We start from the raw sequence: 22,501 nt of genomic DNA on the forward strand, positions 1-22,501 counted from the left end.
CCACTACAGAATACTTAAACGAAGCTATTTTTATATTCATTGTTTACTCACATATGTTTGTTGGGTATTTGATATTTGCAAATATAAAATCATTCTGGATATACTTTGATTTACTCCCCTCTGTTAATTCTTCGTGTGTTATCAACATTCGAAAACGCGGTGTACAAGAAAACCTATCCTGAACTGATAAATGAAACACATACAAGAAAATGTTACTACTCGCGAGTATAATAAATACTCGCGGTCACTATGCTCGTCAAAAATTCAACGTAATACAACCAGTCACCCGTGTCGCTTCAAACCTTTCATTCTACAACATGATTAAGTGACCAGAGGAACAAAAATGCATGCGACTCACGATTAGTTGCGAAGAACGTTGTCATCGATGTATTGTGCCCTATGGAACGTCATCGTGAAGCCTATCATTAGACAGGAATCGTTGATTCCCATGAAAAAAAGCAAAGACTGGAAGAAATCTATAACAAAGCATAGAATATTATTGTACAATTCGTCCTTAAAGACAGTGTTAATTATTTAGAAAGTTTGAAATAATAGAAGATTGATCTCTATAAAACATAAAATTTTAACTTGTCTTTATTGTTGTCATATTGTATTAGTTGTCATAAAACTTTGACTTGAATGAAAAATTTTAACTTGTCAAATTTTCAATCAAATTCCATTTTTTAATTAATTATAGTTGACATAAAATACAAGGAATTAAATGAAGTACAAAATACAAAGCTACTTACATTCTTGGTTTTTTAAGCATCACTAAGTCCTTTCCAGGAAACAGGATGAAAAGGAAGGAATGAGAAACCTTTAACAAAATATGAATTCATATATATGAATAATTTCTTCTAAAAAATATGATGGTTGGTTAATAATGTATATCGATTGAATATTAAATAACTGTCAGCAATTAACCAATAGAAAAAGAAAATAAACATATAAATACGTTTCACTTTATTAAAATAAATCAAATATTACCATTAGTCATCATGGCGTCCTTTTGAATTTTGTGGCGCCATTTGTAATTTCGTTGCATGTTCCTAACATCTCCAAATTTTCCGCGTAGTCGAGCAATAATCTGCACAAAAAAAAAAAGTCGAAACATTATAACAAATGTATAAAAAGCAAATTATATACAAAATGAAACAATAATCAAGCTCAAATTGCGTCTTGAAGGCTCATTATACGATCTACCGGCAAATGTAATAACGAACAAGACGATCGAAGAAAAATAGATAATCAAATAATAAATTATTTACTATAAATTATTCAATTAAAAAACGTATGATAAGTAAACGAAGTTACAAGAACGTAAGTGATAAAAGAATGATTATGAAAATATGTACTACGTAGTATAGAAATCGGTACCTGCCACGGAGTGACACCGATACACATCTAATCGCTTCGAAATTTGACATTAGACTGAACCCCTGCGGCGTAATTTGCCCTGCGAATTTCGGAGTGGGGAAACTCCCCGGCAAGTCGATCACGTACGAACAGAAGTTGTCAAATTCCTGCAAAGGACGTTTTCGGTAGCAATACGTATTTCAATAGAACGTTTTTATTTTATTTCTTTATCATTCCTTAACTTAAACAATACAAACTTCTATACTGAAAAAATTGTTAAAGATAAAGAATAAAACTACATTCATGGATAAAATATTCTCCATTTTTAATTTAAAATTTTCCAATACACGTATATAAAATATAAGTACAAGCATTCACAAGTAACGCATTTGCACATGTTTTTAAATATTATCAAATCTGAAGTTCTTCCTGTAAAATATTATACCTGTTTTTTAGGCTCTCAAATCAGGGTTGAAAGATATTTTTTTAATTGATAAATGTGAAAAATTTACCATTTCGATAATTATAATTTATATATTGTATAAATAAGGAAAATTATATTAAGTTTATATTTTCAATATGACATGTATAGATTGAAATTCATATTAGAAACAGAAATTACAATCATCATTTTTAATTGTCGAAAAAATTATAAAACCTTTAACAACACTCCACAATTACAAATACAATTGCAAACATAACACAACTCATACAACATCAATTTTTCGTACCGGATCGTAAAGGATATTCAATACGTATTATTTTCTTCGTTTTAGTTAGTAAATTCGAATACTGTGCATATATATACGTTATACATACAATAAATCGAATTTGATTATAATTTGATACATCTTTAATCTAATAACTTAATTTTTACTATATCTAACGCACCAAAATATTATAATAGAATCCGATTACAAATTTCCATCCATATTATTCTATACATTTCACACATGTATGTGAAAGTGACACAATTCAACACAAGTTTTTCAGGAAAAACGAAACACTATTTGCAAGCTTAAATGGAATGTGTGATTCTCCATTTTCAGTCCTGGAAATCCTTCTTTGACGGTTTTGATGTTCTTCGATCACATGACTAAATTATTTTGATACAGTGACACTTATTGTGACATTTTCGAAATACATGTGCAAATTGTACGAAATTATACAATATTCATCAAAATATTTTAGTATACTATAAATTTAGTATAAATATTAGGTGCTCTGTAAATAACTATCGATTATACTCATTTTAAAATATATACATGCAAACACACCTTACCAAACATTCATACCTGTATATGTTACAAACACATATAAAGCTTCTTATTCCTCGCACCACATTCTTCAAAAACAAACAGAGAATAACGACGACAATCACATTCATCCTTCAAACATTTCAAGCTGATGTCTCCGCGGTATTTTGTGGAGTATTAGGTGTACGATAAATTCCACTGAATAAAATAGTACGAGTTGGTTTCTCATAGATGAAATACAAGAAAGGATGATTTGCATTAAAAATTGCCGGTTGCAATGGTCGTCCAGATCGGAAAGTGTAGAGAGCAGTAGCTGCAGCTGCAGTGGTGCCCTCTTCAGTGACTTCGATTCGCGCACGATGGACAGCGTCACCCAAATGCAATGGATTTTCACCATCCTTAACGAAACCTCGAAGATCGGCAGCATTAGGCATTACCAATTCGCCTGCACCGATTGCATGAAGCAGCGTGCTTATTGGAAGATCCTTTTCGACTTCAAATCGCGGTAAGATAACATCGACTTGTTGAGGTGGTATACCGGAATCCAAGAGATCGCGGAGTTCTGTGGATCCTAATTCGGTGGAAATGCGTTCTATCAGTTGACGAACACTGTCTCTTTCCCCGTTTTGCTCAACGTCAGCGGTGGATTTTGCGACGGAAACAGATGGTGGGAGAAGGACGAACATTGAGATTTCGTTGCCTTTATACGGCAGTTCTAGCACGTGCGCGCCAAGTACTTCGGAAACGACTGTAAGGAAAGATTATTTGTATTTATTTCTATTTATATATATTTGCAATGATATAATATGATTATAGCTTTTCTAGGCGGGCAAAAGAATATAAGTCAGAATTATTAGTCTTGTAGAGACGCACTTACAACATTTGAATTGCAATGTAAGATTAGGTGGTTAGATTTTGAATATGAAAGTTTATAATATGCAATGTCTTGTCCCATTTTACTTACAAAATATATACAGTATACTCGATTTAAAAACATTTTTCTTCTTTCGAAACTGATGACTTATTCTGACTAAAATTTTTAGTTTGACTTTTATTTATTTGACCAAGCAGAATTTGTAACAATTAAAACGTTTTGCAACCAATTAGAAGCATATGTAAAAAGATCAATGTAGAATATATTAGCATACTTATCCTATTTTGATTAAAAATTTGAATTATACTCTTTTCGCCCATCACAGATTTTTGTAGATAAATTTTAGTCTTTCATAAATTTAAGATGTGTAACTTACGATGATTGAAATGTCCTGACTGCTTCATGAATGTAGTCATGGAATGTTGAGAGTTCGAAATGTAGAAAATATCTTTTTTAGAATTAGTTGGATTGAAACGACTTTCCCAAAGACCTTTGAAGTATACTGCGTTAGCCAGGACCAAATCAGTATCTACTCCAATACTGTTAACAGGAAGAAGATCGCGGATATGTCCTTTGGTCATGTTGCTCACCCATTGATTAATATGATCACGAACCGCGTTTGGATTAGTATGAAAATCAGTCTTTTCCAGTTGGTCTCCAAATAAGTCCAACATACAATCTCGTACCTTTCTCGTGCTCGATATCCATAATCGATTCGCTGAGTTATACTCGTAACCTCGTGATGAATTCTGAATAGAGGAAGAGAACTAATTTAATGATTCATTCTCTAAATACTTCAATGCTATAATTTTAATGTTATAAAAAAATTCTGGTATTTTGGGATTACATTTCCTATTTATACCCCTTACCTATTTTACGATAATATTAAGTATTATATTAATTATTACTGCATCAAAATTCATTAGCAGTAGCGCAGAAACTATTATTTACTTGCAATCGTCATAAATTTCATTATTTCCAGACATAACTTTTACAAAATTATCTAGCTACTAAAAAATAGAAAAATTTCAAGTAATGTAAAAAAAAATATTCTTTAGCCGAACATTATAGTCGCACCAACTCGTCACGAACAAAGGCAAGAATTATATAACTGATCAAATAAAATTATTTACTTTATCTCATCCATCCACGTCGAGGAAACAAACATTACTCACGCGTTACATTCATAACTTTTGATTAAGAAACTCTATAGAGATATGAGGTCAAAACGCTTCCCACTTGAATTTCAATAAGTTCAATAAGTTCAATAATTTCAATAAGCTCAAAGTATCTAACTATACAGACTGCCAAGTCTAATCCGTTAAGAAGTGAAACAATACCTAAAAATTATGTGACATTACTGTGTAACAGTAAGTAACAACAAAAGACATACATAGTGTTTTGTTAAAGTACAAAAAAGTATATTAAAATAATATATAGCATTTAAATAGTCAAACTTACTAATAGAAAAAGGTGATTTCAAGTAAACTTTCAAGACGAGAAAGAGTATTGGACAAATCCTTATAGTTTGCTTTCATAATTATAATTTTAAAAAGTAGAATTTATTGATGTTACTATTGCGCAAACGGCTCCTGATGTTACGATTATGTGGCTCGCCTTGAAATACTTGCAAACACAAACGATAAATTATGCAACAGCTCCAGTTAAATCCTCACCTCTTGGTCACCTTGATTTTTGAGGGAATTCTCGTAAGCATAATATCGTTGCACATCGACCTTGGACAGATCGTTAGGTAGGTGCAAGGCTTTTTTTAAGGAGTCCTCGGTGGTGCCTCGAGCACCGAAGTACGCCAAGGTCAGAGCCTGGTGAAGACTATGCGGACTGTAGAAGATGTTGTCGCGTGATTCGATCAAAGACATCTTCTTAAGAGTATCGAGAGCGAATTCGAATCTCGAGTTGATCACACCTTTCTTCGAGCCAACGCTCATCGTCGGAGGACTGTCGTTTCCGGTGAGACATTGTGCTGATACGTAAGTTACCAGCAATAGAACTGGTAACACCGACATTGCCTGAAAGAAAGAATGATTGTTGAGAAAATAACATTCTAAAAGTCTCTGAAGAGTCTCTCCTTCAAAGGAGTTGAATTATTGATAATAAGAAAATATGAAGTTTTTAAAGTATAATAAGGGGAATTTAGGTATAAAGCAGTTTGGAATAGATATTACTATTTATTTGTTAGGATTTGTTTGATGAGCACGGTACACTTGCAGCTTTTTATGGAAAGAGTATGAATGGACGCTGGGGCGTTTGTATATTTTAAGTTGAAAGCAAGAAGTAAAAAATCGAATATACAATTATATAATTATGGCGAAGTAAAACAAAGAACGTAAAGGAAAATACGAAAGACCAGAAACTAGGAAATTGAAACGAAATACATGCGTAGCTTACGCAAAGTTAAATTGCACCCTTCGGAAACGTCTACGGACGTTCGAGTAATTTCCTGTATCATTATAAAACTCCGAGTGAACGACATTTCCATTTTATCATTGTGTCATCGTTGTTACTAGCCTCTATTGTCGCACAATTATAAACATTAAAGAAAACAAATAAAATGAGGAAAGTATTTTCAATCCAGCAGCTAGACGTTTCGCAACCTCTTCACATTTCGGTAGCCGTGACCTCTAATCGTAATTTATACAAATTCTGAGATCACGATCGTAAGGTCAACAAATAAATCGTCACACACGTCATCCATATCTACGACACTTTTATGTCAAGCAGGGGAAGAGTTTCGTATAGGAGTCACGCTCTATTTAATCACAATAACTTGCTTTGCAATTTTAGTGGTATCAGATACACTTATTTAGGGCAGAACTAGTTTTGTGCCCACGATGATAATCGTAGATTATGACGAAATCAGTATCTATTGTTCGTTAAAATACAAGTTTGAAATTTTTTAATTTCTTTTGTGAAGGAATAAATTTATGTTAAAATAGTTTGTTATGTTAGATTATCTTATGTTAAAAATAGTTCACAATTGGACAACGTTTGAATTAAATTTGTACTACTTGCTATAGAATAAACTGATACTAATATTTTACTTATCTATTATTAATCTTTCAATCCATTATTAACATTATATTCATACAAATATAAAAATATATTTGACATCAATTTTACAGAAAATTTCATATAATTTAACATTTATTATCTCTCTGCCCTAATCTGTATTTTATTATATGAAAATACTCTAGTTTTTCACTAACATAAATATTGTCTACCATATTATCAACAAAACAACTACCATTTTAGCAAGGCTAGTATATTTTTAAAATTACGACATCAGTCAATTATATGTTTGGAAATACCGTCATCATTTTTTAAGGAAATATCAACAAAATATTGACTCATTCGGAATGATTTAAATTTATAGTTTTCTTCTAGAAATGTTTTCATTGCCGATATCTTCCTCCGCGAAAAATTCATCGGTCTTACAAAAGAATTACTAAAGGACGGTATAAAATAGAAAGTAATGTATTCTGTTAATGATTAGGGCTAACTTCGTTAAAAACGTAAGATAAATATGGAAATGTTTTCTCGAAGGGTTCGGAACGTAATGGTAAAATTAGTGAAAATTACACGATCTGGGACGAAAGCAAGATAAACTTTGAGGCGAGTGAAAGCAACGAGCAAACCGTGACATCATAGTGTCCGGCTTTCTTGGTTGAAATTGAAGTATGACGAGCCTCGTATGACGAAAGCAAGAGAAAACACAACCACGCCTGTACAGTTTGTTCCTGATAGCATACTACTTGTGGCACGTGGGAAACTTGCATGAATTATTCCACTTTAATTTCGCCTTATGCAAATACTAATACAGAATTTACGTAATTTCTTGCAACTTTCCAGTTCCTCGTTTGACAACCTTCAATTTCATCCCGTTCCACTGTTTACTATTTCATTATACGTTCTTCGAAACGAAACGCTCCGTGATTTATGAGAATTGCATCGTGTAATTTCTATTTTACACCTTTCAAGATTTTCTCCTATTTCCACGAAGTACTTTTACTTGTTTCAGTATTTAAATATTTATTGCCATTTTCTATTTGACTTGCTATATTCTTTTTTTTTTCATTATGTGTCTATCCTTTTATAAAAATGTTTCATCTTATGTTAGAAACAAGAGTGGAAATAATTTATTACGATACTGCGAATGGTTATGAATTCATAGCAAGTATAAAGATTAAAAAATCCACAGGATGCGCATAATACGAAATTTTTCAACAGCGTAAAAATAATATGAAATATGAAATCTAGAAACTCAAATGCGATGATCAGATAACTTGTATAATTTACTAGCAGAAGATTTTATTATCAAACTTGTTAATATTATACGGAAATTGTTTATCGATACTGGTAACTGGTAACTTGTAAAATTTTACTACGATTGTACAGTATAGCACAGGCAATAGCAGTTCACTATTTTACTGAAATCTTTCTCTCCGCAATGACATTGGATTTTTTCGTAATTTTTAACAGTACCAGTATTCACGAAGACATTTAAAATCTAACAATGCCAACAGAGACAATCGGCGAATAACAAGTGAATTCTTCGAACAGATACGTGTCCAACTTAACAAATAAAGCACGTATCACGCGTGTAATCAACCGCAGCCTAGCCTATACACAAAGTCAAATTAAAATCGAATTAACGCAATTCGTCAATCAAAAAGTAATACAATAATGACTGTGCCAACGTTCCTTGTAAACGTTATAGTCAATTAAATTCTTGTGATTATGATTCCTCCTTGATGTAATACGAATGAGTAAAAATGTGAGTTAAAGACTGTCCTTCATGGTTCGAGGAAGGCTGATCGTAAAACAAAGCAACGAACATTTTCACTTCTATATGAGAAACTTAACAGCGTGAAAATATTAATGGGAATCAAAATATGTAGGTTACAGTAAATTAGTCAGATGCCAAAAAAAATGACACATATTTTTTAAATTTTTACGAAACAAGTGATTGGGGAAAATTAGTTCATTTTTATTTGAATGGAAGAAAGTGGTCAGTAAATGTGAAAGAGGTTTTTAAAATAAATTAAGTAATTAAGAAATATTCATTTTTAAGTATTCCACAAGTTACAAATAATTGTTATAAATAATTAAACTTTGTCTGGATACCGGTTACTATCATCGATGACGGAAATGTTTTTGATTACGAAAAATCATGAATCAATTTTTCCCAAAAATCATAAAATGCAACTTGTGATCTCAACCGAATTGTCAATTACCTACTACAGCAATTACAATGGTAAACAACCAATTTGAAAGATATATAAACCTACAGAAATAGAAGTATTTGATTGAAACAGAATATTTGAAGCACACACGATAGAATATTATTGACTTGATATCGGATCGATACGAGATATGGAAAGAAACGATGGAAAGCGCAAAAAGTGTATACAACGAGATAAGTTATCACAGTTGAACTTTTCATTACGAAGACAACAAGAGTCATGTATAAAATATCACCCTTCTAGATTTAATGGGAAGTATTTACGTAAAATCTCTGATAACTAACGAACTCGTTACTTAAACATCGTTTAACTTAAATTATATATAAAATAAAAAAACTATTTCATTTTAGGAACAACTAACTTCTGAAGCGTCAATACATGCAACAATCGATGCATCGATACAATTTTCATCAGACTAATAGGATCTCCACAGACAACCTAGCTTCTCATTACAAAGATCAAATCTTAATGCGGCTGAGACAATGAAGATCTGCGTTAACTCTACGTCGTTTCTACTGAATTCTAAATCGAGACTTCATCGAAGCGTCACCACTCACCGGTTTGAAAAACATTTCGTTGATCTGCACCTTCTTGCTTTCTAGATTTTCAAATTGTAAACTATCGGCTTAGATACGAAAAAACGTCCGACTGTTGCTCGCTACGAAACTGAACTGAGTGCGGAGAAGGAAAAGCAGAGTCACCGAGATGCCCGCGAGTAACTGGCTCCTCGACCACTTCCCCACTACGAGTTTTACTCGTGAGTGGAGTCACATTTATTCATCGGACACGAATCCTTTCCAGCGCAACAGCGCAAACCAACATTCACAAAGCCGATAGGTCGTTACTTCTGCGATATTGGAAATGCCTGATACTAATGACTTCATTGTCAGGAAATCCCATATGAAGTCGGTGGGGGAACTACGTCATAATCGGAAATCGTCGATACAATTCATTATGTATGCGTACCTATGCGTACACTTCCAATACATAGTTAGTTGTTCCGATGAAAGCGGATGTTAGGGTTGATAAACTGATACCTAAGTGTCTTTGCAGAATATTTCGTCATGCCTGCGGCATAAATTAGTTTACTTGTGAGTACTCGTACAAAACCCGTAAGCTCGTAATTCTAATTAACATATAAATCGAGGCTAACGTATGTAAACCAGAGATAATACACCAGCTTGGTAGGTTTGGCTTCTCAAATTACATTTTCCTCGGTACTCTGTGCGGGTGACTCAAGGTTATTGAACTTGTTTGATTGCATTTAATTATACGACATTTTAAATAATTTTTCTCAACGACAGTCACTGACACGAAGTCTATCCAATGTTCGAATTAACTTTTTAACGTTTGAGATTCTATAGAAAAATGAGAAAGGAATAACAGAGCGAAGACAATAAAAATATATAAAACAGAAAAGTATAGATATAGGAGATAATAATATTCCAGATACAAAGTAATATTCTCAGTTTTATACGCATAAATAAAACATAAAACGTTTAAAAATAAAAATGCAATTACGAAACGATAATAACAAGTACGATACAATAATTGGCGCGTATATATAAACGATATAGATAATCGCTATTTATTTATTTTCTAACTACAAGAAGATAGGAAAGATGTCAAGTGTCACAAGAAAGATGTCGTCGTTCCATCAACTCAAACTGAAGCAAAAACTAGATTCACTGTAAGAACGTTCACCCTTTTTATCTTCACCAGTAATAACTTCCTCCTTCGACGCCATTTAAGACGATCGACATCAGGAATGTAGTTCTATTTGACTTCTTAGAATCGCAAATTAACGCTAATTTTACGAGTAACAATCTTCGCTAGATTAATTCTTTCACCTCAACGACGTTAACTCACAATTTTCTAAATTTATTCTTAGACTGCGAATGTTCACGCATTTTTAGAAACCTTGAGATTTTAATAATTTATATTGCATATAAATGCATATAATATGTAAAAATATATGAGATATTTAAAGTAGAGCAACCTAAGTATTATTGATATTTGGTGTATGAAACAAATTTCTATTTAGATTCTATTTGCTTAACTATGTCCATAAAAATACAAAAATTGCATCTATTCATTACATTAAATGAAAATTTCATTGTAATTTTCATACTTTATATTTATTATAGTCTGTGTTTCATGTTTCTTCAAATTGAATATTTTTAATCCTATCAGATTAAAGCACGAGAGTTGGAAATGAATCACAGTTCCTTGCGTTTTCAGAAAGCGTTCTTTGGAATTTTCTCCTCGTTTCCCCCCTCTTCCAGAATTTATTCAGTGAATAAAGCAGGCTCCTTTTCAAAGCGTTGGCCAATAGCCAGAGAAAGTAACTCGAAAGGAGTGTTAGTTCCTTGGTGAGTTCTCGAAAATCAAGTCAAGACCGTTTAAACGGCTACAACAAGTGCGATCAACAAATCTGTCATAAGATTTATTAGAGGTAATTAAGCGACATTGACTCCTGTTGTATGATTGAATCTTTCCAATTGAAAAAGAAATCAAGTTATTAACTATAGAAATGAATTCTTTTCGATTTTTGCGTAAAATGGAAATTCAATTTATCGGAAATAACTCATTTCTACACCTATTACTTTCTGCATTTCTACGAGCAAATTGATATAATTTTCTTCGAATCGTTATTCTTACGATCCTTTTATCGCTCGAAAAATCGAATCATTTCCTACATTCTTAGAATATTATAATAATCTTCTATATATCTTTGTAAACTCTTCAATGTCTTGTAATTAATATTTTCGCTATTTTTATTATCATTTCATTGCTTGTAGTATATTTTTCTTTTCGTATAAGCTCGAATTTTCTATGATATAAACATTAACAATTTTTAACTACTCCAACTTCGATCTCGATTAGATATTGTTCGAATATCTTTTCCTTTTATTTTTTATTTAATCAAGACGAACTCGTAGTTATTCAAGGAAGGAAATGCTCAAGATACCATTAGATTCTTTAATTGATCTTACATAAGAGTAACAAGATATGTTTTCCTTCGCTGTATTTCATCTGTTATTGCGAAAGAACAATTCCATTCCATTGTTCTGTCTCTTCTCAATCATAACTGAGAGCGACCAGTTGTTAATTACGTATAGATGTTAATGAGGAACCTGGAAATTCCACAGCTCTACTTACAACGCATTGCTTTTACCGTTGATTAACCGTAACAAGCTGAAAAGTGAAGCTCCGTATCGTATTATACAATACAATATGATTACGTATAAAGAGACCGTCAGAATGAAAAGCCCTCGTTGTTATTGTGACAGCAACGATCGAAAGACATCACTATGCGAGACACTTTTGTAAGGTATCTTTAAAATTGTACAATTGTATCGTATAATTTAAAATTTGAAAGTAGATTAATAAAACTTGATAAAAATTTAATTAATTAAAATTATTTAAAATTCAAAGTAATAAAAAATTTTCAAAGACTCCTGGTATACTAGCAGAATTTCTATGAAAATATCATTATATATTGAATATATGATATTTCTTTTGTGTCCGCAATATTTTTAATGTTGTTTCTTCTATCTCTAGAAGAACGAGTGTCTAGATATTCAGAGGTGAGAATTATGTTATTACATTTTATTTGTTTTACGATCTCTGACTAATAATAAGATAGTAAGTAATATCTTTAATATTTGAACTGTCTGGAAAAGTTTGACGAGAGAAATGACAATATTACGACTTATGCTATCTATGGCTTATGATTGTTTTAAATTCCCTTCTCATATGTCAGAAGAATCAATACGTTTTATCGTAGTGTCAATGTTATTTGATGATACAAAGTCCATAGCTACGAAAATTCAGATATACATAGGCACGGTTATTACACTTTGGGGACTGTCAAAGACGATAAGAGATATCAAATCATTTAATTAAACTTTCAACCACTCTAGAGTTCCTTATACCTAATTACGTGAAATTTGCAAAATGGAATTTACGCGTAAGTATATTTTATTAAAGTATGAAATACCCAAATTAACGGTTTGACTGTTAAATATCAAAGTATTAAGTAAATTAATTAGTTGTTAAGACACTGAATAAATAAGTAAACCAAAATATTTTTATTTTAAATGATTTAGTTGATTTTAAATTCTCTTATACCGAACATAAGAACGTTTTGTAAGAACTCGAAACGCGAGTATTTTTTTCCATATGAAGCACATTTCATGTACGCTTATACACCTACATATTACAATTTACGCTCTTTCATAAAGTTCCATTATAAAAAGGCATAAAATACAAATTTTATTATATATCGTATAATTTATTATTGAAACTAGAACTTGTACCATAGTCCCCTAAAAAGCAACTTATATTACTCTATAAAAATGTTCTGTAACAAGCATACGAATAGTTTCATAAGGCAATATATTACAAACACAAAACACAAATCTACATATCCAACATCTACATTACTCCACACGATACAAATCATCGTATATGACAACGACTTACCTGTAAATTTCTCACCAACATCTTTCACGATGGTCAAAAGGTTCTTCAACAACTTTAGTCTTCTTTCCTATCTTTCTTTTTTCTTTTCTTTTTTTTTTTTTTTAACTAAAATTGATTGGAGCTACATTCACTCGCTAGTGTTACGTTACGGATTGTTGGTGCTAATGAAAAAGGCAAGTATTCTCGCTACGATATATTAGGATAATCTGTTGGCACGAAACTGGACGTTCTCAAGACTAATCCTCGACGAAGACGCAGCTTCAGTTTTCTCTTTCGTATGCATTTATACCTTATACGGAGAGGTGGGCGGTAAAAGACGCGTAGGACGCAGGGAAATCCCAGCGAAGTTAACGATTATCCACTTTTTTCGCGACAATCGTCTTTTTGTTAACATATTGATTTTGTACGGTCGATGGCCGCGATGTTCCCGGAAACTCCCGCTTATCAACGACACCATTAATTTCCACACATGGATCTCCGCAATTATTCGTAATTTTCGTTGCTCTGATCCTTTCGACGAAAATCGAGGAAGTCTGTGTTAATTTTGCAAATACGACGATGAATTATGAAGATAACAGTGAATCATGGGTATGGAGCGATCTTAAAAAACTGAGAAGGTAAGATATCTGGTAAAATATTGGGTTTTTTGTAACCTTGATGATAGAATGTGTGCCTTTTATTCATTTATAATATTTTCTGCAATATTTATTTATAGAATATTCGTAGAATATTGATAAAGTAATTAAAGCCATAGAGTTATTTATGTTAATCATTGTAGTCGCAATGCAGTTTACTGCATCGGAATCACTGATCATATTGTCAATCATGCATTTACATTAATATTGAATACAGACGCAGAACAAAAATAGACGACAATTTATACGACATTGGAAATTCCAGCAATATTCCATTCACAGACGATTATTTTATTGCACTTCATCATTATGATATACTCATTTATCATGTATGCAAATACACAAGTTGATTTTCCTTTTTTTAAATGACAGTTCCAGTGAAATGCTTCAAAAGCAAACGAAGGATTGCGAAACAATTTATCTTGTGTAGACGAAATTACGTGATGCTAAATTTACTTTCTTTTTTTTTTAAGCGGACTCTTGATCTCGAAAAAAAGCTCAAAAAGAGCATTTTATCTTCAGTTCTGAAAATATAATTTATTTTATCATCAATTCCGAGTAATTTCATATAACTGTTCTTACCGTTTTGGCAACTCAATGGAAATTTGATCGAGATTGCTTCGATGGTTTGAAAGAAAATCACTTAATGGCCCATTTGTGGAAAATTTAGGACAAGATATTGGGTTGGCAACTAAGCACAAAGTACAAAGCACTAAAGTACTAATCACCAAGCACCAAGCACTAAATTACGAAAAAGTACTACTAAACCATTAGTAAAGTACTCCATAGTATACAAAAGTACTAAAGTGCTCCATTGCGCCCCGAGTACTAAAGTACCCCATTGTGCCCCGAGTACCAAAGTACTCCATAGCACCCTTGAGTACCAAAGTACTCCATGGTACCACCAATACTAAAGTACTCCGTAGTATCTCAAGCACTCCATGGTACCCCGAGTACTAAAGTACCCCATTGTACCCCGAGTACCAAAGTACTCCATAGCACCCTTGAGTACTAAAGTACTCCATGGTACCACCAATACTAAAGTACTCCGTAGTATCTCAAGCACTCCATGGTACCCCGAGTACTAAAGTACTCCGTAGTACCCTCGAGTACCAAAGTACTCCATAGTACCCCGAGTACTAAAGTACTCCGTAGTACCTCAAGTGCTCCATAGTACCCCGAGTGCTAAAGTACTCCGTAGTACCTCAAGTGCTCCATAGTACCCCGAGTACTAGAGTACTTGAAGTTGAAGTTGAAGTTGAAGTTGAAGTTGAAGTTGAAGTTGAAGTTGAAGTTGAAGTTGAAGTTGAAGTTGAAGTTGAAGTTGAAGTTGAAGTTGAAGTTGAAGTTGAAGTTGAAGTTGAAGTTGAAGTTGAAGTTGAAGTTGAAGTTGAAGTCGAAGTTGAAGTTGAAGTACTGAAGCGCTGAAGTACTGAAGTGCTGAAGTACTTTCGCCCGGTTTCGTTTCTTCGGCAGTGGCGGTGATCGATGAGCCGAGCTCGTCTCGCTCCGAGCGCAGGAAAAATAAAGCCTTCGATCGTATCCGCCTCGATTATTCCCGGCGACACTTTGACATGTCGCGAGAAAAACTGGCCCTCTGATAATTGAGGAGACGCGGCCCTAGTTGACACGCGAGACCGACCGCCGCTGGGATTTACATAGAAATCGGTCGTCGTCGTCGTCGTCGTCGATGCCGCGAGCGAGTCAACGACGCGTGTAGCGCAAAGTTCGATCGAGGAAATCCATCGTGTTCTTCGATCTCCACCATCTCCGATACGATCAGCGACGTTAACGAGTTGAAGTACTGAAGTTGAAGTTGAGGTAGTGAAGTACCGAAGCGCTGAAGTACCAAGTACTAAGTACCAAGCACTAACACTAACACTAATACTAACACTAACACTAACAAAAAAATTTTAGTTGCTCTATAAGCAGCTTGAACCGTCTTGAGGTTATCCGCTAGAACAACGCGTGAATGAACGTGTAATAGAAATATATTTAAATAAGTATAAGTACAATATACGTTGGTCCAGACCCGCACGCTGGCAGCGTTACGATACGACAAACCAAAATCTAATTGCGATTGCGTGTTTTGTCATTAGGTGGTAATTAGTTGCCAACCCAATATATCAGAATTTAAGCAGGAGCGATATAATATATATTTAGCACATATGTATAAGTAGCATTTTAGTCCGAATCGAATAAGCAATCATAAAGTAAATAATTAAAGGAAGCAATTCCTCCAATTTTCTTACAATCTTGTCATCTTTTTTTATTTGTAGGCTCTAAAATGCTGGCCAATTAATAGCCTATGAATTACGCCGGAAGCAGCAATAGAGATTATCTTAATGCAATCATAAATCGATAGGATGGTAATTTCTGTGGTCTATGGTTTCCTCCCTGTACAGAGTCCTTTTTTCATGGTCTTACCTATGTCGATTTTTATTACGATAAAGCTATTAAGATAACTTAACACCGTCCAAATTATTATCGATAATTAGCTAAATTCGAGAGGCTCGTGTCACGTGTATACCTTCGCAGTTCAGTTAGAGACCATTTAAAAACAAATAACTCGTTACAGCGATATGATGTTAGAAAAGCTGAATTAAAAACGATGTAAAAGATTCTTGTGTAATAGCAGAATAATAATTCGATGTGGTATTTGAAAATCGAAATAATTTCTCGAATATTTTAATGATTTAGCGTGAACAGCGATATTTCAATCACGATATAGAGAATTTAACAAATGAAATTTAATCGTGAGAAAAATTGTATTATTACGATGATCTGTCTAAGTCACGTTCGAGGAAAATCGCTTTACAAAAACCTTACCGTTCCATGCTAAGACACGTAATAGCAATCGGATGTGTCGTCATCTGTACATTTGCGTTAGCCAAATCCATGAAAAGCAACAAGCATCCGAAGAAATCACAAGTTGATCTACTTTACATACTACAACCATCAAAGTGTAATAAAATCGAGAAGCTTGTTAAAATGTAATATCTTGCTTCAGCGTCATGAAAATAGAACGATAGAATTTCCGAATATGGATTCATCGATCACGGAAGTACCTACCTTCAGCGATAGTACCTCGTTGAAGATGTTGGAAGATATCACAGCCAAAGTTTGGAGAACGTTGCCTGTGATTAGCATACCTCGAAGTTGGATACTTACTTATTGTGTGAAATACACTGAGATTTCTGAAGATGTTGAGAAAGCAACGATACAGTGCCAATACGACGGAACAGACTGGGATTGCACGTTCATCGAGTTGGTAAAAGCTTATAATTCAAGATTCGTACTCGTAATTTATAAATAGACTTCAAAAGTTTGTAATGCAAATTCAGATCTTTATAAACACGATTAAAAGGCTAGGATCTGGAAAGAGATTCGTTTCGCTCGTTAAATATTACAACGAATACTTTACTTTGCATATACGTTTCCATATTATCTGCATTGCGAATATGTTTGCATCTTTAAACCGATTACTGAGAATGCATAATTGTCAGAATTGTATATCGCTTTTCTTTTCGCTTCTGTCCATTGTAATTTTTAATAACCCAAGGTGTTTTTCTTTTAACTCTTGTCTGTTACAATAGCTAAGAACGTAAATACATAAAACATGAAAGATTAAATGTATCAGTTTCCTATTCTTAGCTAAGATTCTTGTTTAGCGATTTTCGTTGGCACATACTGTGAATAAATCAAAAGTTTACCAGAGGTAAATTCAAACAAGAGACAAAATTCATACTTTGACACAATGCCGTGAATGTTTAATGTTCCACCACATTAAATTTATGTTGCCAATTCTGTATACTTCGGCAAGGAAATGAAATTTACCTTGACATTTTGCACACACTATGATTCATTGCATACAATTGCTTAATACAATTACTTAATACGATTACTTAATACAATTGCTTAATACAATCTGTTATTATTGGCAATTTCAAGCAAACGCTAACTGTGAAAGCATTTTACAAAACACGAATTTGACTCATGATGATCTTACTTCTACAATCTGAAACATCGGCTTAATTAAATTAAACGATTCTGTCGTTAGTTTAAGCTACAAAAAATATTGATTTCTCTGTTAAAGTGAATAATTTTTTAATTATTTTAAATTTTAAATAATTATTTTAAATCATTCCTATAGTTAGTTCAATCTATTCGTATCTTAAACAGCTTTTATAATCTAAAAACAGCTTTAAGAAAAAAATGTTCACTGAAGTTAGTAAAAACTTAAATGACAACGAAAAACCATTAATCTCGATAAGTATTTTGTAAAGTTGGTACAATTTCGTTCGTTATAATTGATAACCAGGGTGGAGGACAAAACGACTTTAACATTGGAAAAATCGTCTCATTGTTTCACAATCTTTCTAATCGTGGATTAAGATTAAAACTACTTCGTGCGGCCGAAATTTGTGGGAAACTCTGGCAGAGCTACAAACAAATTCAAGATAAAAGATTAATTCGCATGCGATTGAACGTTCACGTGAGTTAATCGATAAATTCGTAAAAATCGCGTGATTTGTTCGTTTAATATTTATTCCCATCGAAGGCAAAGAACAGAGAAAAAAGATTTTCGAAAAGAAATAGGAGTTTCCGAGGCTCGGGAACAACGGAAAAGAATTTAAGAAAGAAAAAGGTGGAGGATCGTGACGAGGACGTAAAGAAAAGGAGACGAGCTGCCAAGAAGATACAAGCCATTCGAAGGAACTTGTCAAAAAAGATTACGGAACTTGAAACTAAAGGCAAATAAATAACATCAGAATAAATATTGATAAAAAATAACAATATCATAGCGACGACAGTAGCAAGTAATGATAATATAGATAGTACTAAAAATACCTGATACGTATAATAATAAATAATTTTACGATAGCTATAACAGACAAAACAATTTAGAAAAATTTCATTCGAAAGATTCTAATCCAATCTATAACTGCACTTTTCAAGTTTGATAACAATTTTAATGATATTTTCGTCGTATTAGTTTTTAATATTAATCGTACATTTTAATCGTAATTTTAATCGTAACGATATCCAACGGTAGAAAAATTTTACGTAAAAGGGAAATTAAACTGATTCTTTTTTAATTGGAAGCATTAAAAAAGAAAATCTTAAATTATATGTAATAAATCAATTTTCTAGAAACTTTAAATCCAGAAGAAGAAACCGAGCTTAATCGATTGCGTTTAACAGTGGCGGGAAGACCTCCTGACAATTTAGAAGAATATTCTCTAGCGAACGAACGAGCAGAATTATCTCGTCTTCAAGAAATAGGTTTATGCTTGACGCAACAGGCTGCAAAAGCTTGTGAATCCACTGTACTCGATGCAATCCAAAAATTAATATAATAAAACCTCGTATTCTTCGACGATACCTATCATGCAACTACAATGAGCCTTAAAGCTTAGATTACAAACGTTATTTGCCTATTCTCTGACCATTTCTCTGCTACAATGAAGACAAGTATACATGTAAATATAATAAAGATAAAAACGACAAGAATTGATAAAAGCACGATAGCGATGAATATCTATCAACATAGTCAACAAATAACGAAAGACTACAGACATTCATATCACATTTTAGTTGAATTAATTCGATAAATTTTTCTATTTCATACGCTTTAAATTATCTTTGATAATACCATTGCTTTTTGCTCTTCTGATTCCATATATATTATATGTACGATAAATCTGGCTTTGTCGATATATATAACGAACATTCGCCTCTAAGTTAAAACACTAATCCTAGATCAAATTAATCTAAATTAGATTTCTTAGGTGCACGATAAAATAGTAATACTACGCATCTAATAAGCAACGTATATTATATTTATCTTAACGTTTGAGGAGTACTTATCGCTATATCAACATTTTATAGCTCTAATAATTGCTCGAATGTGTATTTTCAGTTCGACACGAGAGATTCAGTTGTTATCATTCTACATATGAAATACTTAACGATGTTATCTTACGTGTTTCTTTCAATTTGAATACTCAAATACTGTCGATCGATCGATCGAACTGTATCAACTGGGTTTTGGCGAAAATTTTTTATGATCAAAAAGCGATATTCTATCGGGTTGTGTATATTTACAATTATTGCCCTTTCTTCGTCAATTTTTCAAACTTCAAAGATATTTTTACAATGTTAATAACGATATTAGCAAGCATGATTCTTTTATACTGTCACAGTAAGTCAATCTTCGATGTATCAAATAACCTTTAAAATACCGCTTGAATAATTTGTCGTAATATTATGTAACTGATATAGTCATTAATGATAGCGCTAAACGACGGTCGTACCTCTGTAATATCAAATGCGGTCCTGGCACAAAACACCAACACGGATATATATTTTGATAAATTAAATACCAGTCTGTTTGAAGTATATCCCGTATTGATTTCACCAAACTGGGTAAAAATATGAAATCAAATCATCGACAAAAGTCTCCGTACACCAATAAAAAGTCAGAGTTTTTATTAAAATAAAAAATCATTAAAATATCATTGCAAAGTTAGTGGATTCTACTTTAAGAAAAACTTCAAACAAAAAGTAATTCTTACTCGGCTAAGAGCTATTTTATATTTTTGCTTCATATAATAATAATAAAAAACCAATATTTCAAATTATTCTCTATTTTAAAAAATTGTCTTTTTATAAGATGTACAAAGACTTTATGTAACATTATCGCTGATCGTATAAATTCTTTATTAAATATGAAATATATCATATATATATATAAAAACACATATATGATTCTTGTTATAACGGATGAAATATTTATAAATACAAGTACAGGTATAAAAAGACATATGTATATACAAAATCTTCAAAATTCTCTCTCATTTTTTACAAATACTAATTATTGATTTTTATATGCAGATAATACAAATTTGTTTGAAAGAAACTTCGTTATTAGATAAATTACACTCGCATATAAGCGATTGCAGCAATTACCCCTGTATGTTTTCAAAAATCATTGAAAACGAATCGATGAAATCCGTTGTATCCATAATACGAAATGATACAATAGACGATGTCATCGGTAAAGAGTTCAAACAAAATATACAAGACTGTACAGTTTGGTGGAAATTATTCAAACATTTCAATAAGAATGCAAGTGCTCGTCGTGAGTTAGGGAGATGCTTGTTTCAAACGTTTTCATTTGTAAGCAATGATTCGAACAATGGTGAAAAAAAGAGCAATACGTTTATGCATTAAAACGGATTATTTTATGTTTGTAGAAATGTAGAGAACCCGTTTTGGATAAAGTAAGATTACTCTTATTTAACACGAAAGAAAAATGAAGGTAATATTAGTGTGGATCACAGCGTCAGAATAATTGAACACTGGAAGAGGAATATTAAGATCTTTTTGTAAAAAGATTGTTTGTTAAAAAATAGAATTTTAATATATTTCTCAAATATAACAATTATACATTCAGAACACTGTTTTTATAGGAATTTCTAATACTAATATCTTCTACATTTTACGCAAAATTATATAATTCGTAGGTATTAAAACAAACTAACAAATATTACAAATTGATTTCGTAGCACCCTGGTTTCATAACACTTAATACATATTATTAAAAATATAATACTGTATGCTACATGTTTTATCAACACAAACGTATTTATCTATAATACATAATAGCGTTTTATTGAGGAACTTAATTGATATTAATAAGATAAAAGATTAGTAAGATATTTAGGAAAGGAAGAAGTTAACATTAAATGTCGATAAATCGAAGGTTCTTCTTTCCGGAAAAGGAGGCAGTAAAAGTAAGAAGAGAAAATGGGAATGGAAAGAAAAAGAATTAGAGCAGATAATACAATATCTTAAATATTTAGCATATATTTTTAGCAAAAGCGAGAAAAATACAGAACAGTTGAAAGGGTTGATAAAGAAAGGTAATCTGGCATTAAGGCAAATGTGTGGAATTGGAGTTCATTTGACTTATTGGAAATAAATTTATTTGACAGTTTAGTAAAGAATGTGATATCGTACGGAACAGAAATCGTTAAGAGAGAAAAAGAAAGAAACAGAAAAATATAAACGAGAGAGAATGCGTTCTTAAAGAAAGGGATGAGGATGTACAACTTCAAGAACGATTCAATAGGATAATAAATTCTAGATTTAACTAGATATAAGGATCTAATAACAGATGGAATACCAAAGTACTTACTTCGTTAATAAGAGGATTAAAGGAAGCCAAATTGATCGGTATCTAGGGCGAGATATGATAATTTAAAGGAAACAGAGATAGTATTAGGAAATTGATATGATGACAAACACAGAGTATGTATGATATGGGGAATGGGCGAACCGATATAACACTTTCGAAGGCTGTACAATGAGATTGAAAAAGGAAGTGTAAAAATTGAAGAGATTTTGAGCAATAAGGGCTCAAAAGAAGGAACAAGATGGCTAGGGATGTTGGATAGAGAAAGGAAGAAGAGGACAGAGATGTGCGAGTCAATTGCGGACAACGGTTAGAGCTGATGTTAGTAGGGTTAAAAGGGAAGGCAAGTAAGCAGGAGAAAACAAGTGTAATAGGACAAGAAAGCAATAGGCAATAGTTTTACATTAGTTCAGCTTTAATTTTAATTT

General features: G+C 32.4%; 1 protein-coding gene, 2 long non-coding RNA genes and 1 pseudogene across 4 annotated transcripts; 2 read left to right on the forward strand and 2 right to left on the reverse strand.

Annotated features, from left to right (window-relative positions):
• Positions 1 to 238: 238 nt before the first annotated feature.
• LOC117233621 lies at positions 239 to 1,080 on the reverse strand. Its single transcript, XR_004493359.1, has 3 exons — positions 988 to 1,080; positions 750 to 817; positions 239 to 476 (listed from the first exon to the last, which is right to left on the reverse strand). It is a non-coding gene; the product is annotated as an uncharacterized LOC117233621 (long non-coding RNA).
• Positions 1,081 to 1,656: 576 nt separating this feature from the next.
• On the reverse strand, positions 1,657 to 13,471 carry LOC117233673 (serine protease inhibitor 88Ea-like). Of its 2 annotated transcripts, none has more exons than XM_033494173.1 (4): positions 13,239 to 13,471; positions 5,163 to 5,516; positions 3,863 to 4,235; positions 1,657 to 3,360 (listed from the first exon to the last, which is right to left on the reverse strand). In XM_033494173.1, the coding sequence occupies exons 1-4, from the start codon at positions 13,257 to 13,259 to the stop codon at positions 2,756 to 2,758; spliced, it is 1,353 nt and encodes a 450-aa protein (XP_033350064.1). In that variant the 5' UTR covers positions 13,260 to 13,471; the 3' UTR covers positions 1,657 to 2,755. The 2 variants fall into 2 exon arrangements, with proteins under 2 accessions (XP_033350064.1, XP_033350065.1); XM_033494174.1 differs by lacking the exon at positions 13,239 to 13,471 and adding an exon at positions 9,308 to 9,362.
• Positions 13,472 to 18,088: 4,617 nt separating this feature from the next.
• Positions 18,089 to 18,722, forward strand: LOC117233724 (annotated as a pseudogene).
• A 2,040-nt stretch (positions 18,723 to 20,762) lies between these two features.
• On the forward strand, positions 20,763 to 22,416 carry LOC117233643. Its single transcript, XR_004493361.1, has 2 exons — positions 20,763 to 21,886; positions 22,103 to 22,416. It is a non-coding gene; the product is annotated as an uncharacterized LOC117233643 (long non-coding RNA).
• Positions 22,417 to 22,501: the final 85 nt, after the last annotated feature.

Source organism: Bombus vosnesenskii, unplaced genomic scaffold (genome assembly GCF_011952255.1).
Source record: "Bombus vosnesenskii isolate JDL3184/JDL3185 unplaced genomic scaffold, Bvos_JDL3184-5_v1.1 scf7180000013298, whole genome shotgun sequence".
In the NCBI taxonomy this organism is placed as follows: domain Eukaryota; kingdom Metazoa; phylum Arthropoda; class Insecta; order Hymenoptera; family Apidae; genus Bombus; species Bombus vosnesenskii.